Here is a 20,441-nt window from a genome sequence, read left to right on the forward strand (position 1 = left end):
GGTAAAAATAGTGTTTCACTAGGCTCCCTGTCCATCAAGCACCAACATATAACAGCATATATTCCTTGAATTAGGAAGGACCTATTGTGACCTTACAAAAACCTGGCTATTATAACAGTTTAGAAGCTAAATGTATTATTAACACAAACATATAGATATCTATGTGAGGATTCTGGAAGACTTTTAAAAGTCTGTAATGAATAAAGCAAAAAGAAAGGTAAAACTGAAGTACCTAATTCTAATGGTGAGATATCCCAAGTATTTAAAATTTGAATCACTTAGGAAAAATTCAAAAGAATTAGTCCCATTATTTGGGAATGACTGATCCAATTTATAAAACTGATCAAGTAGAGGTAGTCTGGATTATTTCCAAACTGTTATTTATCCTAATCAACAGCATCATTAAATCTCTATTGAAAGAAAGTCAGACTGTAGCCACTTTTTTTTTTTTTTTTAAGTCAATTCAATTTAGATCTAAGGATATCCACCCTCGTAACTTCACAGACACATCAAGACTGAAACTTCGGGAGGAAATTGTAGTCTCTTAAAACTGTCTGGAGTGAGTTGTGAAACACTTAACATATGTACTTTAACAATCCATTTACACCTATTCCATGAATAAATGCAGACTATTTCTATAATACCTTGATATCATCTTGTACCCGGAAAAGAGTTTCCCAAATTTCTGGAAGTTTATCAATGATGTCATCTAGGGGTCTTCCTCTCAATAAATCATTCAGAGCTAAACAGCTGAAAAGAAACAATTTGGTTTTAAAATATAAGATCAAGGTAGTTCAATCTTCTACTATGAAACATTGCTACCAAACAAGAATAGGGATTGTGCCTGTATTTCCAGTTCCTACCCCCTCACTGCTGGACAGCAATACCTATTCCCTCCCTGGTTCTGCACACACCACAGGCATGTGACATTTACACTCATCAAATGTCTGTGTCCCACAACTATAATGCAGCCTCTTTGAGAGGATACATCACTTTTTAGTTACCAGTGTATCCCTACATGGGTAGCAAAGTGAAAGGACACAGCAGGCACTGAATACATCATATAAATACATAAATAAATGATGCCCTACAAAGCCTTGACAGTGCCAATTTAACAAGTGATCTTCTTTAATGTCATACTTCTGTAAACTAAGACAAGTTAAAAACACCATTAACTAGAGGTTTTTTTTTGAGTTTTAAATAGTTAAACATAGATTGTCTAACCCAACCAAAAATATGCTTTTTAGTAACATGAATTTATTCCTTTTGCAAAAGTATAAAGCTTGGAAACCTGAAGAAAAAAAAAAAGTCACTTCTATTTGACTAGTCTTATATTTCCAAAAAATGGTACCTAGATTCTCGAACTCGCCACATATTGCTGGTAAGGTTCTTAACCAGATCTTGAAGAATTTCCTTCAAATATTTATCCACCTAATGAAAGAAAAAGGTAAGATTTAAAATGTGAAATTCATCCACAGATTATTAACCTCTCACCCATACTGACCACATCCCTGAAGGTCACAGCCTAAGTGTCTCTAGGCTTCTCAGTCTACAAGTCTCTCCCCACTCTGCTTGCTGCCAGCTACCAGAACGATCATTCAAAAATGCAAACTTGATTCTCTTGCTTTCCTTAGTACGTGAATAAAGTCCAGCCACTGGGACATGGATACAAAGCCCTCTGTGACCGATCTAGCTCCAAAGGTATCGTGTGCCATCTCGCCCTTGTTCCTTAGTACATACTACCTCTCGCTACAATCCCCTTCCATGTCTTGCTTGCCTGGCTAATTCCTACTTGTCATTCAAGATTCAAATCAGGCATCACCTTTGCAGAGAAGACCGGCTACTCTCCTCTGACTTCCCACAGCACCTTGTTAGGCACGGCGTATCAGACTGTAAACAACTACGATGCTCCATCACACTGAGACCTCAAAGACAGGGACAGGGTCTCACTTGTCTTCGCTTCCCTGGTAACTTGCACAGTGTCTGGCACATAAAGACATATTATGACTGCTCAGAATGAAAGGTGAGTTCAATCTTTTATGCCTGTTTTGTTTGATATATTTGGTAATAACCAACCGATGATAGACTCAGTTTTTATACTGATCCAAAGAATCTCAAAACTATGGCTTTTCCACTTTTACTCTTGTAGGCAGAAGAGGTTTTGTTACCCTCCTTTACCCATAAAAAATCCAAGACAGATGTGAATAACTCACCTATGATTTAACAAACTGACATCTTCCAATGTCCACCTCTAAACATTCTATATCACCTTTTGCTTATAAGGAGATGATACATCTCAAGAGCCTCAGCCTGTGCCTTGGACTCAGATCTGTAAAGCCAACTGGCCTATTAGATCTTGACTGACCCAGGAATACCAAATACTCTCCTAGAGCCTTCAAAGCTGAATCCTCAAGTGCCTATCACCATGAACAGGAGCACACTCAACCTGATACCAAACTGAGCAAGAGGAAAAGGCCACACATGTGCAGGGACTAACTCCTTTAGTTAACTTTAAATAAAGGACTTAACCCAAAATGGCACAATCCAATTTGTTTTTAATTGGTTGCTTATTAAATGAAGGAAGGCAAAGAAAAGAGAAAGATGATACCCTGTTAATCAGGAAATTAGGGAAAGAAGAGAATGGATTCAAGGGATACTTCGGATGCAGAATCAGCAGAATTTGCTACTGGATTCAACTGTGTGTAGGGGCAAGACAGACAAAAAACCAAGATGATACCAAGTTTCTTGGCATGGGTAAATGGATAAGTGCTGACAAGAGAGGGGAAAGCTTGTTTTTTTAAGTCTTGTTCTGGACTTCTTAAGTCTAAGGTATCTTGAAACAATATCCAAGTGAAGATGTCAAGAAGGCATTTGGATGTGCAAGTCAGAAACGCAAGTCGTGTCTGGGCCAAAATTATAAGATTGGGAACCATCACAACAAAGATGACATTTGTATTCACTGGAACTGATGAGCTCATTTAGGAAGATAAAGTTGAAAGTAAAAGGTACTCAGAGGCAAGCCCCGATAAATCCTAATATCTAAAAGTGAAATTATGGGGCGCCTGGGTGGCTTGGTCGGTTAAGCGTCCAACTTCGGCTCAGGTCATGATCTCGTGGTCCGTGAGTTCGAGCCCCGCATCGGGCTCTGTGCTGACCGCTCAGAGCCTGGAGCCTGTTTCAGATTCTATGTCTCCCTCTCTCTCTGCCCCTCCCCCATTTATGCTCTGTCTCTGTCTCAAAAATAAATAAACGTTAAAAAAAAAAATTAAAAGTGAAATTGAGTATGAGAAGCAGCCAGATAACAGAAATACAAGAGAGAAAACCATACTTGGCATTTGCCTGTTTCCTTGTCTATCTTCTCAAGGAAGTGAACTCCTTGAAGGCAGGAACTATTATGACCTGTTCTCCACTGCATCACCAGTACCTACACACTGTTCTATTTGTGTGAATACACTGCCATTTCCTTAGCCAGCCACCCCATGGACATTTAGATTGTTTCCATTTTTAAGACTGTAATAAATGTTGCCATGAGCATCTTTGATACATTGAAAGATGAAAGAAAGCTCATTTGTTTAAACAAGCATACAAACATAGGGACACTTGTACCCCAATGTTTATAGCAACACTCTCAACAATAGCCAAATTATGGAAAGAGCCTAAATGTCCATCAACTGATGAATGGATAAAAAAATTGTGGTTTATATACACAATGGAATACTACATGGCAATGAGAAAGAATGAAACATGGCCCTTTGTAGCAACGTGGATGGAACTGGAGAGTGTTATGCTAAGTAAAATAAGCCATACAGAGAAAGACAGATACCATATGTTTTCACTCTTAGGTGGATCCTGAGAAACTTAACAGAAACCCATGGGGGAGGGGAAGGGGGAAAAAAAAAAGGAGGTTAGAGTGGGAGAGAGTCAAAGCATAAGAGACTCTTAAAAACTGAGAACAAACTGAGGGTTGATGGGGGGTGGGAGGGAGGGGAGGGTGGGTGATAGGTATTGAGGAGGGCACCTTTTGGGATGAGCACTGGGTGTTGTATGGAAACCAATTTGACAATAAACTTCATATATTGAAAAAAAATAAAAATAAAAAAAAAATAAACAAGCATACAAAGTACAAAGAAAGATGAGCACTGGGCAATCTTAGACAAGGGTTCACAGATACTTGCCGTTGATTTGTCAGTGACCAATGCATTCCAAATACTTGTCATGGCCTGTCGAATGCCCAGGTTGGGATCAAACTGATAACGATAAAGACGAGGAACTAGCTGAGGCAGAAAAGGAGCCAGCTGCTCTCCAGCTCTGGTGGCAATCACATTAAAACCAAAAGCAGCACCCTAGAAAAATAAAAAGATGAAGTAACTCAGATACATCTACTGTGGTAAAATATTAATACATTAAATATATAAAGATCACAAAATTACCCCTCCCAAACTTGTCCCTGAATACAGCCTGATTTATTGGGTGTCCCAGCTTTACCAATGAGCCTGGGTGGTGGCCTGGCTCTCTCTCATCCCAGATTCTTACAAAATACACTGCATATCAATTGCCACTTCCTGCCAACATAGCAGGTTTGGTTTTGGAAGTAAAAAGTAAAAACCATCCAGTGATAGGAACTTACCTTCCTAGAGTTCCACATCGCATGATGGTTGGCTAAATTCATAAATTTATACACCAGATCTGGCTGACTAAGATCACTTGCCAGAGAACAAAGCTCCTTGTAAGTAGAGAGGCCCTGGCTTGGAAACAAACAAACACAAAGCATACAATAATGTATTTCTCTGCCTTCAGCCCAGTAAAAGTTACTTCACCAATATTAGTGGGACATTTTAAAATTGTTTTCAATCTCATCACCACTGAGGCAGAGAACCAGGGTGAGAGGAATATACAAGTCACCTGGTTCAATTATCGACAATGCCAGATAAATGACCTGAAGATCCCTGCGACTCCTATGGGGGCAGAGCCCTCACCACCTCAGGAGGCGGGTAACTCTTCGTTACATTGTGCACCAATCTCTCAGAATCATGAAAGTCACTTAAAGACAACTTCTATCATCCCTAAGCCTTTTCTAAGCTACAGCAGCCCATCTTTTTTTAAAGTTTTTTTTTTAATTCCCGTTAGTTAACATACAGTGAGCGTTATGTGCAATAATATAGTGAGTCAACAGTTCCATACAACACCCTGTGCTCATCACAGCCAGTGCGCCCCTTGAGTCCATCACCGATTTCACCCGTCACCCCACCCAACTCCCCTCTGGTAAACATCAGTCTGCTCTCTAGAGTTAAGAGTCTGTTTTTTTGTTTTCCTCTCTTTTTCCCCCTATGATCTTTGCTTTGTTTCTTAAATTCCACATATAAATGAAATCACGTGGTATCTTTCTCTAACTTATTTCATTTAGCATTAAACTCTTTAGCTCCATCCATTTCACTACAAATGGCAAGATTTCATTCTTTTTTACAGCTGAATAATATTCCATTGTATATAGATGCCACATCTTCTTTATCCATTCATCTACCTCAGCGGACACTTGGGCTGCTTCCCTATCTTGGCTATTGTATATAGTGCTGCTATAAACATAGGAGTGCATGCATCCCTTTGAATTAGTATTTTTGTATTCTTTGGTAAATACCTAGGAATGTAATTGCTGGACCATAATTCTATTTTTAACTTTTTGAGGAACCTCCATACTGTTCTCCAGTGGCTGCACTATTTTGCATTCCCACCAATGGTGCACGAGGGTTTCTTATTCTCCACATCCTTGCCAGCACTGCTGTTTTCTTGTGTTGTTGATTTTAGCCATTTTGACAGGTATGAGATGGTATCTCATTTTAGTTCTGATTTGCATTTCCCTGATGATTAGTGGCGTTGAGCATCTCTTCACGTGTCTGTTGACCATCTGTGTATGTTTTCTTCAGAGAAATGTCTATTCACATCTTTTAATTGGATTATTTGGTTTTTGGGTGTATCAGTTCTTTATACATGTTGGATACTAACCCTTTATTAAATATGTCATTTACCAAGTATCTTCTCCCATTCTATGGGTTCCTTTTAGTTTTGTTGATTGCTTCCTCTGCTGTGTAGAAATTGTTTATTTCAATATAGTCCCAATAGTTTATTTTTGCTTTTGATTCTCTTGCCTCAGCAGACATATCTAGAAAGAAATTGCTACAGCTGATGCCAAAGAGGTCACTGCCTGTGTTTTCTTCTAGGATTTTTATTGTTTCAGGTCTCACATTTATGACTTTAACCCATTTTGACTTTATTTTTCTGTCCGGTGTAAGAAAGTGGTCTAGTTTTCTTAACACCATTTGTTGAAGAGATTGTCTTTTTCCACTGGATATGTTTTCCTGCTTTGTCAAAGATTAACTGACTACATAATTATGGGTTTCTGGACTTTCTATTCTGTTTCATTGATCTATGTGTCTATTTTCGTGCCAGTACCGTACTGTTTTGATGACTACAACTTTATACTATAACTTGAAGTCTAGAATTGTGATGCCTCCAGCTTTGCTTTTCTTTTTCAAGACTGCTTTGGCTATTCAGGGTCTTCTGAGATTCCATACAAATTGTAGTACTGCAGCACCCCAATCTTGATAACTTCTTTTGAGTCTTGTTAACTTTCCTCTGAACAAGTAATATTTACTCAAAGACCTGATTATTTGTGTTACTCTGTGAAAAGAGCACTTTTTCAGAAAAAGTCTACAGGGAGGGTAAGTGGAACAAAAATAACTTTCAAGGGGTGTCTGGGTGCCTTGGTTAGCTTCCGACTCTTGATCTCGGCTCAGGTCATGATCTCACTGGTTGTGAGACTGAGTCCCAAGTCAGGCTCTGTGCTGACAGTGCAGAGCCTGCTTGGGATTCTCTCTCTCCCTCTCTGCCCCTCCCCTGATAGTGCTCACTCACTCTCTCAAGATAAATAAACTTAAAAAAAACATATTACTTTCAATGTGGAAACAGTGAGCTATGGGAGAAAGTCAAGGACAGAACAAACAACTGGTTTCCGGTGTTGTAGACAACACTGAAACAGGGCTCTGTGTGATGTCACAGCAAGGCCCAGCCAGCTGAGCAGTCTGACCTGAGGGCTTTCAAAGGAAAAGCAGCAGCGTAACCACAATGAAATAATGATAAGACAAAAAGAGGGTAAAGCTCTAGGAACTAATCTGAAATGCTAACTTGGTAGACCCCACAATACCAAGTAGAGTTGCTCCCCCCAAAAAACGAAATGCAGTGGATGCCAAGCTGTGCTGCCAGACCCCTCCTCAGGACTCAGCCGCCCGGGAGCTAACAGAACTGCCCTCAGTACAAGGTCAGGTCCTTCTCCAGAGAGGCCCACCACTGATGCCTAGTCACCGAGGGGATTTAAAGTCTAATGAGAGGAATGTAAAGGCCTGGCCCCTCAAAGCAGGACAGCTCTGAAGGGCCAGCCCAGCCCTTCCTCCCAGCCCAGATCCTCCAGAGCTCAGGATCTGCTTAAGTATTAGCAGCAGGTCAGCTCCTCCTTGGGCCACCAACCCTCTCTCCTGCCTCGTTGCTCCCCCAGGTGATAAGGCTGGGGCACTCTTCATTTCAGGTTCCAGCAGACAAACCTCCACCTCACAGTCTGTTTCCCAAGAACCTCAAGCTGAGACACTACACTTTCTCCACAGACGTTTTCTTCTTCCATTAACATACAACATTTCCTAGGAAGGTGGGAATCAGCGTTGTGAGCGTTCTATTGACAAGACTAAAGGTGTTTATGATGAACAACCAATGCATTTGGCACACTTACCCATCGGGTGTTTTGCCAAGGCTTCCCCCTTGAAATACCACTGTCTCTCCAGAAACTTCATGTTTCGCTCTAAAGCAGAACAATAAGACTTGAAATTAGCCTCAATTTTTTCATACCAATGAAATTTTTTCATTCAACTAACTGATTCATTTCCTTTATAAACTGATTAACATCAAATTCCACAGCAAGAATCTACCATGTGCAAGATGTAAAAGTCACCTAAATCCTTTCCAATAAGCCTAAGAATTTTGTAAAATGAATTCTAGGATGAACAAAGAGACATAAAAGACATCCCACGTCAAGTTAAACTGCATTAAATGTGGTCACCCATTAAAAACTATCCTCCCTGTAAGGAAGGTGACATAAAGCAGTGACCAATTACAAGAATGATCGCCCCTCTCATCCTCTTCACAGATCAAGCTACAAAAGACATGCAAGCTTCCTCTCCACATCTTCATGTTCATTTAGTCAACAGCAATTACGGTATTTTTGTAATCCGATGCTTTGATTGTCCGAGAGCATTCAACTTTCAAAGCCCGACCTACTGGCATGTTTCTGAACAGTAGTTTGGTTTCTTTCACTTTACCGTCTAAACAGGATACACTGAGTAATTAAACCACTCTCCACTGCAGAACAATCACTGACATGCAATCCACAAGAGCTTAATAAACAGGAACACCAAAAGCTGACGTTTCCTTCTTCCACTGCATATTCTCAGTATGTGCAAAATTTGCTATACGTGTTTAAATGTGAAATGTTCAAGTTCACTGTACCTTTTGCCAGTCATGAGTGTCTCTACAAGTGTTGAAACCAATTCCTGTTGATCTTGTTCATTGCCCAGTTCATACACCAACCCAAGACCTTTTGAGGCAACATCTTGGCTAAGTTCTGCACACAAGTCAGACAGAATAGTATTACTTTAAGAGAAATTTGTCTTCTGGCCATCACTAGATTTTTTAAAAAGCTGTAACAGAAATCCAAAATAATATCAAAGTAAATTAGATTTGAAAACATCATCAATCTGCTTATTTTGTTAAAACATACTAAATCATCCGTGGACATGGCACCAAAAAAGTCCCTGTAAAGGAGAACTACATTCACAAGAGTCAATTCACAAGCCAAGTCCACACTGCTGGGCCTGGGCATGCAGGCACCATGAGAGAGGATCAGGGCGCTACAAGGCATACTCATGCGAAGTACAACAGCCTCATGGGATTTCAACACATCCACGTCCAATGTTTTTTAAATGAAAAGTCAATACGAGACTCTATTATATTGAAACAATTTCTAAAACAGAGCTACTTATTTCAATGTCTAACACATTCACCCTCCCCTGACTTACATCACAAAGTGGAAAGGAATCAGAAGTAAAAGAAAGCGATTGTTTATAAATACTATCATTGAGGCCTCAGCTCCATTTTTATTTTAATTTTTTTTTATTTTAAATAAACTCTACGCCACACATAGGGTATCAACTCACAACCCCAAGACCTAGAGTTGCATGCTCTACTGACTGAGCCTGCCAGGTGCCCCAAGGCCTCAGCTCCATTCTTAAATGCAAAACTGAAGAACATGATCTAATTAATCAAATCAGTCAATAAGAATCGACCTTCCTTTGTCCCTCTTTTATGCTCGTTAATCTAGATTTTTTCAAAATTTAAAATACAAGTTTACTGAAGTTTGGAAATCAAATATTTACCAATAACCTACCATCATTTTCTGACAAAACGGAAACAAATGCACTCTGAATTTCCTTCAGGTGAGACTGAAAGAAGAAGAAAGGAGTTTAGAACACAAACTCTACCTCTTGGTAGATAAGGGAGGGTAAGAATCTTTTCTCAGCGTACACAACACCTTGTTGGAGTCTTCCAACCCCAGGCAGCCACATTACCTATTATGTTATGCTCTGGTCTCTGAAGGCAGCCAAATTACCTGAAGGCTGGACCACTTCTCAGCCTCCCTATCCTTACCATTTGACTTTATACCTTCAAGTTTAGAATCATCTTCTAACCGATATAGATCAGGCTGTCATCTTTCATGTACAGCTTATTTCAAAATATCTGTTATCAGTTTGTGGCCCTCCCCTTCATACACTTTTCTTCCTACCAGCTTTCAATGATAAATATTTCATAAACAATTTCCAAAGGTGCTGAGCACATTTACAGCATGGCTTACCTTCACTTCTTTATGGATACTTAGCTTCCTCACAAGGGAAAGGAGCCAGATGCAGGCCGCTTGCCTCACGTGTGGGTTGGGGCTGACAATATGTTTATTTAAAATCACATCCAACACCCAGGGGACCACATCATTCACTTTGGCTCCTGAGGGGAAAAAAAGGAATGATAGAAGTAATTAAAATAATTAAATAGAGTTTCCGGAAAAATTAAATTTTAATATTTATTCAACACAAGAAGCTTATAACATATAAGTATCTGAATGACTAAGGTGTTTAAGTTGTTGAAAGAATTTTGGTAATCGTCTACTTCAGAACCCAACACAAGCTAAATAAACCTTCAAAGGTACTCTCGTAACTTTAGCTCCCTAGAATGAAAACTTATTCCTACTACGGGGGAGGCTATGTAGGTGTAGGGGGCAGGGGGCATATGGAAAATTTCTGTATCTTCCTCTTAATTTTGCTGTGAACCTAAACCTTCTCTTAAAAAATTAAGCCACTTTAAACAAAAATTATCCCTACTCTCTCTGGTCTTAGCAATTTTTCCTTCTCTACCACATCTTTTCCATCTCCCATCTAAAAACTGACACACAAACAAAACTCTTCAGACTTGACTTTCCTCCTCTAGCTACACATGTCTTTTTTTCTTCTCCTTTATTACTTCAGAGTCCTCAGACATTTCTGGCCAGCAAGTGTGTTGCAGGCCCATTCTGTGCACTGCAGCATGTTCAGCAGCTTGCTGGCCTCCCCTCTCTAGAGACCAGCTGCACCCGCCCTGTCCAGTGTCCAGACATTACCAAATGTCCCCCACGGGGTAAAATCTCCCTCTTACAGTCAAGAATCACTGCTTTTCATTAAAACCTTTCAAGTAGTTGTCTATACTCAATAGTCTAAGTTTTTCTCTCCTCTTTTTTTGAACCCACTCCAAATCAGGCTTTTACCTTCTCCACTCCACAGAAATTACTTATAAAAGTCACCAATTACCATCCTGTTGCTAAGTTCAATGATCACTTGTCAGTGTTCATCTTAATTGATCTCTCAGCAGTGTGAGACCTGGCTGATCCCCATCCCAGTCCTTTCCCTCCCCTCTACATAGATTTTCTTCACTTCCCTTCCAGGGCCCCCTACTTCAGGCCACTTCTTCTCAGTGTCCTTCCCTGATTTCTCCTCATCTACTGAAACTCGGAACTCTGGGGACCCCAGGGCTTGGCTGTTGGATCTCTTCTCCTTTCTACTTACCCCTCAGCGATTACACATAACACATGGCTTTAAAAACTATCTTTACATGATACTCCCAAATATTTTCCAAACTGTGACTCCTCAAAATGCCATACTCATATATCCAACTGACTTCCAGATATGTCCATGAAGATACTGGTTACAACTCACCTATGGGGGCATTGGGGCATTCCAACACTGAGAGGGAGGAGTGAGAAGAAGAGTCAGAAAAGCAGATTTCTCCCTGCACCCACCACGTCTGTATCTCCCACAGCCCCCCATCTTAGTTAAATGGCAATTCCATTCTTTCAGCTACTCGCATCAAAACCTCCGAGGTCATCCCTGACTCCTCTCACTCTTCACATCCATCCCAGTAAAGTCCCCATCCTCTCTCACCTGGAATACTGCCAGAGCCTCCTAACTATTCTCCTTGCACTGCCCTGGCCCTGCTCCAGACTACTTTCAACAAAATACAAATGACTGACTGAGTGACTGAGTGAGTGCGTGAGTGAGTGACTGACTGACTGACTTATTTATTTATTTATTTTTAATGTCTGTTTATTTTTGAGAGAGAGAGCCTGAGTGTGAGGAGGGGAGGAGAAAGTGAGAGAGAGACGAGAGACAGAATCCAAAGCAGAATCCAGGCTCTGCGCTGCCAGCACAGAGCCTGACGTGGGGCTTGAACTCACAAACTGCAGTTTTATGACCTGAGCTGAACTTGGATGCTTAACCGACTTGAGCCACCCAGGTGCCCCAAAATGACCCTTTTAAAATGTAGTCAGACCATGGCCCTCCTATAACCGCTTCCTATTAAGGCCCCCACGGTAGCCTACAAAGCCCCTCTATGTTATCTCTTACTCCCCGTTCCCTCACACACACTACTCCAGTCCCACTGACCTCAAACATACTCATGCTTCAGGGCCTTGCTTGCAATTGCTACTCCTTCTGCCTCCAATGCTCTTCTGTTTCAGGTCTTCACTTTAGTGACACCTCCCTGAGAGCAGGTGCCCTGTGCACTCTCAATTCCTACCCAAATTTTATCTATCGCTTTCTCTGCTATACTTCCCTCCATAGCACTTGTCACCATTTAGCATGTTGTGTGTTTCTCTTATTTGCTTTTTGCCAACTCCCCACTTAATATAAAGCTCTGTAAGAGCAGGATTTTCAGCTACCCAGGAAACTGGATAGAAACAGTGTTACTTTTAATTGAGATAGGGACTAAAGAGAGAATAGTTTTGGGAAATAAAGAGGGCAAACGGTTTGGGAAGCCAACAGGAGGAAGAGGTGATTTCAGAGTCAGGCATCTAGCTACAGTGGAGCCTAGGGGACCTGTGTATGGACACACCTAATGGAAATATAGTTCTGGAGTACAACACAATGGTTCTAAGATGAGATATCCATTTGGGGGCCATCAACATATACTGGAGTGAGTGAACTGGGACATCCCAGCACAGTGAGGAGTATGCAGGAACAAGACCAGTGAAGGACAACGAGAAGAGGTCAGAGGTAAGGAAGAAACACAGGCAAACACAGTCTTGCAAAACCTAGGTGAAAAATGTTCCAAGAAAGTGCTGGGGATATGGTAAAGGCCTGGGTGAAAATGCAACCCAACCGGACCAAAAAGAAAGGAGAATATAGGTAAGACAAGATTTCAGAAAGAAGGAAATGGTTAGAAGAAGACCCTAGAATGATAACATTCCTAAGGGAAAAAAAAAAAAAAAAAGCCAGAATAGGACTCCCACAAAGCCAACAAAAGGCCTGAAAAAGGTAGAGCTCTATTAGGGGACATCCCCCTCTTCATAGGAATTCGGATACAGAAAGAAGCAGGTGCAGGGGCACCTGAGTGGCTCGGGCGGTTGAGCGTCCGACTTCGGTTTAGGTCATGATCTCATGGTTCATGGGTTCGAGCCCCGCATTGGGCTCCGTGCTGACAGCTCAGAGCTTGGAGCCTGCTTCCGATTCTGTGTTTCCCCCTCTCTCTGCTCCTCTCCTCCTTGCACTCTGTCTCTCTCTCTCTCTCTCAAAAATAAATAAACATTAAAAAAAAAAAAAAAAAGACAGAGGCAGGTGCTATTAATTCCTCACTGGTCACATAAATCTAGTTCTCAGGGATGCCTGGGTGGCGGCTCAGTTGGTTAAGTGTCTGACTCGCAATTTCAGCTCAGCTCATCCATGACCTCACAGTCATGAGATCGAGCCCTGCATCGGGCTCTGCACTGTGGATTGGGATCTGTGCTGCACGTCGAGCCTGCTTGGAATCCACGCTCTCTCTTTCCTTCTATCCCTCCCCCATGCATTCTCTCTCTCATTCAATAAATAAATCTAGTTCTAGTTCTCAGAGGCAAACACAATCTCTCCTTTACCTTCCCAAAACCACAATTCCAGCTATCTGTAGGTCTGCCACCTAAGCAGCCGCAATCACCAAGTAAACAAGCTCTGATCAGATTCCCACACTGCGCCAGGTACTGTATTACATGCTTGAGATGCTAAGATGGCTAAGACCTAGGCCCTAAGTGGCTTCTCCAATACTGTATCTTCTATTCGAAGCCAGATCAGTACACTACAACAAAAGACATCAAAAAAGCTGAGTAGCACTCAGAGGAGAATGACAAACATGCATAATCAAAATTCAGTTCGAAAAGTCATCATTACCCACTTCACAGGATTTTATGCTCTCCTTTCCCTAAACACACAAAGATGGGGCAAACCTTAACACTTGATGGACAATTTAACTGAGACTCTTTTGGATGAGCAAAGAGCCAAGCCAACCAAAGAACAAATTCTTCCAAGAAGAGCATGAGACATAGGAAGTTTGTAAGTCTGAAGACGGGCATAGGTACCTCTCTATTAATCTTCATTTGCTTAAGTCACTACAGAGAAATCCATGGACTCAGAAACATGGCTTTTACAGCAGATCTGCTCTTCCACGTCATGAGCCCTCACTACCATCAAGCCTCCAACATCACCCCTCATGTGCAAACTCCGAGTTTCTACTTCCAGTCTGGTTGCCTGTTAACAACGGTCACTTCCCTTCCTTTAGTATCTTCTCCCATTTATAGACAATCCTCCTTACCTGGCCTCATACCCACTGAGAGAAGCCTCAGAGAATTAGCCCTATCAGCTTCTGTCAAGTTATAGCTCTCCTAATTAGATAGCAAGTGAAAGTATATCTGTCCATTCCCTTTACATTTCTTTATGGTGGTTAACGAACAGGTGAACGTATGCAAAAATGCAAAATGCAAAACTAGTGTATTCATGGTAAAATACAATTCATAATGCAACAATTACCATGAAAACACTATCATTTCCTTAACTGAGAAGATAACATATAAAACATCAGGTGACTTTTCTTTTGTTTTTAGGACTAAAAATATATTTCAGTATCTGAAACAGAATTCATTTTCAATTCCAAACTGAAATCGAACCACAAGACATATGAAACCATAGTATCTATGACACGTAGTCGGAAACCACACCCTCCCTCTCCCGCATAGTTACGGAAAGCCAGTGACCCTCCGGGCAGAGGTACTTGGAACACCAACAGAAGACCCTGAGGTTTCATTATGTGATAAAGGATGAAGGGACACACAGCTTGGCAATGGAACTGTGTTGCGACTTCTGAAACTGGCTAAATACCCCAACCCTCCAGAAAAGAGCCTAAGCGGGGCGCCTGGGTGGCGCAGTCGGTTAAGCGTCCGACTTCAGCCAGGTCACGATCTCGCGGTCCGTGAGTTTGAGCCCCGCGTCAGGCTCTGGGCTGATGGCTCGGAGCCTGGAGCCTGTTTCCGATTCTGTGTCTCCCTCTCTCTCTGCCCCTCCCCTGTTCATGCTCTGTCTCTCTCTGTCCCAAAAATAAATAAAAAACGTTGAAAAAAAAAATTAAAAAAAAAAAAAAAAAAAAAAAAAGAAAAGAGCCTAAGCTTGAAGGTACAACATAGCGAATTCCTTTGCTTGCCAAAGGACTAAACAAAGAAGTTCTTGTTCATTTTGTGTTCACTCTCCTTTAACCAACTATTTTTCTTGACTGAACCAAGATGATATAAATATTTTTACAGAAAGTTAAAATGGAACGCATACATTTTTTCTTTTGCTTCAAATGTGCAAACAAGAACAGAAAGGGTTACTGGATTCTGAAGGGATGAGCTGCAGGTACCGTACCAGCAGGGGGAGTATACTCCTCTTCAGTCACCAGCCAGGCATCGCGGGCAGCCACAGAGCTCGTTCCTACGGCAGCACTGGTGATGGCCTCCCCGATGGTGAACTGCAGCTCTATCTGCTTGGCCTGCACGGAAGGAAACAAAAGCCGCAAATCGGTGAGAACATTTCCCAAAGACGTCTATTTCCACACAAAGGCTGTTTGGTATCAACACGTTCGTCTATTTCCACACAAAGGCTGTTTGGTATCAACCCCGTCAACGTGCTTGGTTTTTACGCTTTTTACTGGATTGCTCTCACCTAACCTGGTGGCTCACAGGGGACGGGTGGGGAGGGGAGGGAACGGAGAATGTAGAGAATGACCTCAACACCACACTGCACTCTTCACCCTCAGCAGAGAACCACTAAGCAGGGATTTTTAACTGCTGGAAGAGTGATACCAGTAACTTTGGGGAAAAGGGCACGGACTGTGAAGCCACACAGATCTGGGGGCAAATTCTAATCTGTCTCTCACTAGCCACACAGGCATATTTAAACTCCGAGTCTCAACTTTGTGTGTAATGCGGGCATAACACCATCACCTGCCTCATCAGGCTGCGAGGAGGGAATGACGGTAACATGTTTAAGGTTTCCAGAGGATCCTCATGTGCGGTAACTGCACTACGAACAGCAGCCATTACAATGTATTAATTCATTATCACCTCCCTCTTTGCACTCCTGAATTACGTGGTGTCTGCAAGTTACTCTCCAGTGGTTCAGAAAAAAAAAAGAATGATAAAGCAAATGCGATAAAATGTTAAATTTTGGTGTATCTAGATGAAGGGTATATGGGAGTTCTTTATATCATTCTTACACTGCACTGTAAGTTTGAAATTGTTTCAAAAATCAAACATTAAAAAAGTTCTATACAGTATATACTCAAATTTTTTTAATTTGGTTTAGAAATTTTGACACATTTCACAAGCATGAATCACTGCACTGACAACATGGAATTGGGCCTGTCTTAGCTCCCTTCAGCATTTTTCTGTTTACTGTAAACTGGAAAACAGCTAAGAATGTGGGGACTGAGAAGAGAATGAAGAACAGAGGGTCCCCGTGAGGAGCATGGAAAGAGCGACCTTTGGGAGAACTCGGCACACAGACCACAGTGTAGCCATTCCTAAGCTCAATCAACTAAATGCTCTGGTCTCGGTGACGTGTCAAGTGCTGAGAGCTTCCGACTCTGAGGAAAAAGAATTTCAGGACTTCAGTTCTGCAGCTTTCCTGGTCAAAAGCTGCTTTGGCAATTCTAAGCAGAGAAAAGGTATCTCAACACAGAGGATCCCATAGTAAGGATTCATTTTATGTACCCTTTATCACACGTTTTTCCCATTGTTACTAACAACATAACTGGCATTACAAACAAAAACAAAATTCCTTAACTCCATTTATGAATGATAGGATACCCAGACTTTACTTTAAATATTCCAGAAATAGGGGTGCCTGGCTGGCTCAGTCAGTTAAGTGTCCAACTTCGGCTCAGGTCATGATCTCACAGTTTATGAGTTTGAGCCCCACTATGGACTCTGTGGTGACAGCACAGAGCCTGGAGCCTGCTTCAGATTCTGTCTCCGTCTCTCACAGAAGTAAAGATAATACTAATATAATGAATCCCCATGTACCTGTTTTTATCTCATCTCATGATCCTTTATTTCTGGGATATTTAAATGTATTTTTTAATGTTTATTTATATTTGAGAGAGACAGCGTGAGTTCGGGAGAGGCAGAAAGAGGGAGAGAGAATCCCAAGCAGGCTTTGCATCATCAGTGCAGAGCCTGATGCAGGGCTCAGTTTCACAACCCATGAGATCACTATCTGAGCCAAAATTAAGAGTTGGACGCTTAACCCACTGAGCCATACAGCGACCCCTTTCTCACTATTCTTAAACTTTAATCTCTCCATCATGTTTCTAGCGTTTCGTATTATCTCTGTCCTTCTACACTCTTAAAAAATAACTTCAGTAACAAGTTAATAATCCAGACAAACCTTCATTTATCTAAATAAAACTAGAAGAGAGGCGCCTGGGTGGCTCAGTCAGTTGAGTGTCCGACTCTTGATTTCGGCTTAGGTCACGCATGATCTCACTATCATGAGATCAAACCCTGCATCAGGCTCCATGCCAGTGTGGAGTCTGCTTAAGATTCTCTCTCCCTCTCTCTCTGCTCCTCTCCCACACTTATGCTCCCTTTCTCTCAAAAATCAATCAAACTAGAGGAAATCCATCTCTCCCATGAATTTTTTAAAAAGAAAAAAAGGTAAGAAAGCAGACACTGTAAGCTTTTCCCCAAGAGGTTACAATGTCAATGACACCAGGGAGAACCTAATGTGGGTATAAGTCATGCTCAAAAACATTCACATTAAAAATACTGGATTATTGGGGCACCTGGGTAGCTCAGGCAGCTAAGCCTCCGAATTCAGCTCAGGTCATGATCTCGCCATTCCAGAGTTTGAGCCCCACGTCGGGCTCTGTGCTGACAGATCGGAGCCTGGAGCCTACTTCAGATTCTGTGTCTCCCTCTCTCTCTGCCCCACTCCTGCTCATGCTCTGTCTCTCTCAAAAATAAATAAACGTTAAAAAATTTCAAAAAAAATACCGGATTATGACTCCAGAGACCTGGATCCTAACACTGGCTCTGTCACTCAGTGGCCTTAGTCCTCACCCCAACCTGCTTCCTGTCTCCCTGCCATCCTTCCAGGCCCAAAAGGAACCTCACCTCCAAAACCCTAACATAAGTCTCCCAAATAGAAGTACTCACACCCTCCTTTGTGAGTCTACTGGCTTCTATGCAAATGTCTCTTCGTTCATTTATTGAGGTCCTACTACTACCAATCACACTGCCAGGCACTTGTTTCATAATGGGGATCAAAATAGACTTTGCCTCAGTCTAGTGGGCAATTAGAAACTGTGATAAATGCTGTGAAGACAAAGTTTGGAGAATCATGAGAGCCCAATAAATGAAGAATCTACTCTAGTTTGATGGCTTTCAAGGGGCTCAGCGCAACCCAAGAAAGAAGTATTAGTCTTTCAAAAGCTCAGAGCAAAGAAGGACAAAAAGTCTGGTGTACAAAAATGTGAGTAAGTGACGAGAATCAAGCCTAGATGAGGGTCCATATCAGGCCTTGTTAAGATTCATGACACAGGCCTAGCAGCTGCCCATTTGTTGGTCTTCCCAACTACCCTAGAAATTTATCCAGAAGACAGAAGCTAGGCCATCCAACTCAAGAGCAACTGGAATACCAGCATCCAATGCCTACATCTAGTTCACTGGGTTAAGTGTCCTCTTCTACCCACAATGCACTGGGCTTTACTCAATAATTATGAGGAGAGGATTTTCCCATATAGGTGATTTAGTCAATGCTATGCCTACTGAAGTGGTAAGCCCAAGGCTGGTTTGTACTCAATAAGTACTTGGTGAATAAATGAATAAAAGTTTAATTTAAAATCTCATAGCATACAAAACTCCAGCTAAAAAAAAAAAAAAAAATGCCTTTTTCTGAATAACAATCAGATAGCAATATAAATACCTCCACAGAGTCCATCAGACCTTGCAAGAGGAGCTTCTGGTGAGGAAAATCTCCATCCCCAACTGGAAAATATCCCAGTGTTTGGATTGCTCGTTCTTTCATCTAAAAGAACGGAAAAATTTTTTTAAACAAAGTACATAACAGCTTTATCAGAGAACAGTGTTTCCAAAATGAGAGGACAGGGAGGAGTAGGCTGTCTAAAGCACTTATACACATAAGTTTCTTCTTAAAAGTATCCAATTTTACATAATTATGTTTATAAGACACTGGAGGTAGAAAGACATAAAACTGAGTTCATTAAAGGTCCGTGGCTACAAAAGAAGAAAGAAGAAAGCCTCTAAGTAGGTTTATTATCCTTCAAACTGTTTATAAATGTAGGTTTCTGGGCCTGGGTGACCTAAGATCAACTCACAGCTTGACCATTTTAGCAGTCTTTATAGGTATGTAACCTTAGGCAAGATACTCCACCTCTCTGTGATTCTATTTCCTCATCTGGGAAAACAGAGATGACAACTGTACCTACTTCACTAGACCTTTCAGAGAATTCAATTAATTAATGTACGCGAATCACTCAAGCACACACCTGGCACATTATAAGTGCTCACCAATTAGTTAATAACAGCTAACAAAAACTACACTGTGACATTCTCAGGAAGTTTTAAACGGTGTCCAGATCAAGAATCAGATTATGGGAGTGCCTGGGTAGCTCAGTCAGTTGAGCATCTGACTCTTGATTTCAGCTCAGGTCATGATCCCAGGACCACAGGATTGAGCCCCGCATCAGGCTCTGTGCTGAACATGGTGCCTGCTTAAGATTAATTCTCTCTCTCTCTCTCTCTCTCTCTCTCTCCTGCTTATGCTTTCTCTCTCTAAAAAAAAAGAATAAAAAGGGTGCCTGGGTGGCTCAGTCAGTTAAGCATCTGACTCTTGATTTCAGCTCAGGTCTTGATCTCACAATTGGGGAGATCGAGCCCCGAATTAGGCTCTGTGCTGACAGTGCAGAACCTGCCTGGGATTCTCTCTCTCCTTCCCTCACTGCCCCTCCCCCACTCATTCTCTCTCTCTCTCTCTCTCTCTCTCTCTCTCTCTCTCTCAAAATAAATAAACTTAAAAAGAATAAGCTTATGTGTCTATTAAATTTGTAGTAAGTTGATTTATCTGCTCATTAAATCATATTATACTTCAACACTGAGGTACTCTGATCACAAATATAATGTTTTTAACTTTATGAAAATGTTTATCTGAAACTTAAAAATGATAAAAGTCCCTCTCCTCAGATATTACTCACCCCTCTTACTAATGCCCAGATTTCTTAAAACCAAATCGGCTGTCAGAGATTAAGATTTAGAGTTGTTCTAAAATTACAAACGTGATAAAACTATTTAACACTTTACAAACTATTTAACACTTTATTATCCATTGTTTGCAGGACAGAAGAACTACCTGATGCACTTAATTCTTTACCCAAATCCTAACAGTTATGGGCCTACACTGGAGCAGCTGGGCCAAATGGTGCATGCAGAAAGGCTGAACAAAATCACCCTTAACTCAAAATTA

At 41.4% G+C, this 20,441-nt stretch overlaps 1 protein-coding gene across 4 annotated transcripts in view; it reads right to left on the reverse strand.

Moving 5' to 3' along the window:
• The window catches only part of ECPAS (Ecm29 proteasome adaptor and scaffold), a 103,287-nt gene that overhangs the window by 20,159 nt on the left and 62,687 nt on the right, over positions 1-20,441 (reverse strand). For all 4 annotated transcript variants that reach the window (XM_042914135.1, XM_042914134.1, XM_042914136.1 and 1 more), the window contains 10 exons: positions 18,885-18,986; positions 15,324-15,447; positions 9,950-10,095; positions 9,485-9,539; positions 8,548-8,662; positions 7,775-7,843; positions 4,628-4,745; positions 4,176-4,343; positions 1,352-1,431; positions 645-750 (listed from right to left, as the gene is read on the reverse strand). In XM_042914135.1, coding sequence (XP_042770069.1) covers positions 645-750; positions 1,352-1,431; positions 4,176-4,343; positions 4,628-4,745; positions 7,775-7,843; positions 8,548-8,662; positions 9,485-9,539; positions 9,950-10,095; positions 15,324-15,447; positions 18,885-18,986 — 1,083 coding nt within the window. The remainder of the gene's footprint in view (positions 1-644; positions 751-1,351; positions 1,432-4,175; positions 4,344-4,627; positions 4,746-7,774; positions 7,844-8,547; positions 8,663-9,484; positions 9,540-9,949; positions 10,096-15,323; positions 15,448-18,884; positions 18,987-20,441) is intronic.

This window comes from Panthera leo, chromosome D4, assembly GCF_018350215.1.
Source record: "Panthera leo isolate Ple1 chromosome D4, P.leo_Ple1_pat1.1, whole genome shotgun sequence".
Classification (NCBI taxonomy): Eukaryota; Metazoa; Chordata; class Mammalia; order Carnivora; family Felidae; genus Panthera; species Panthera leo.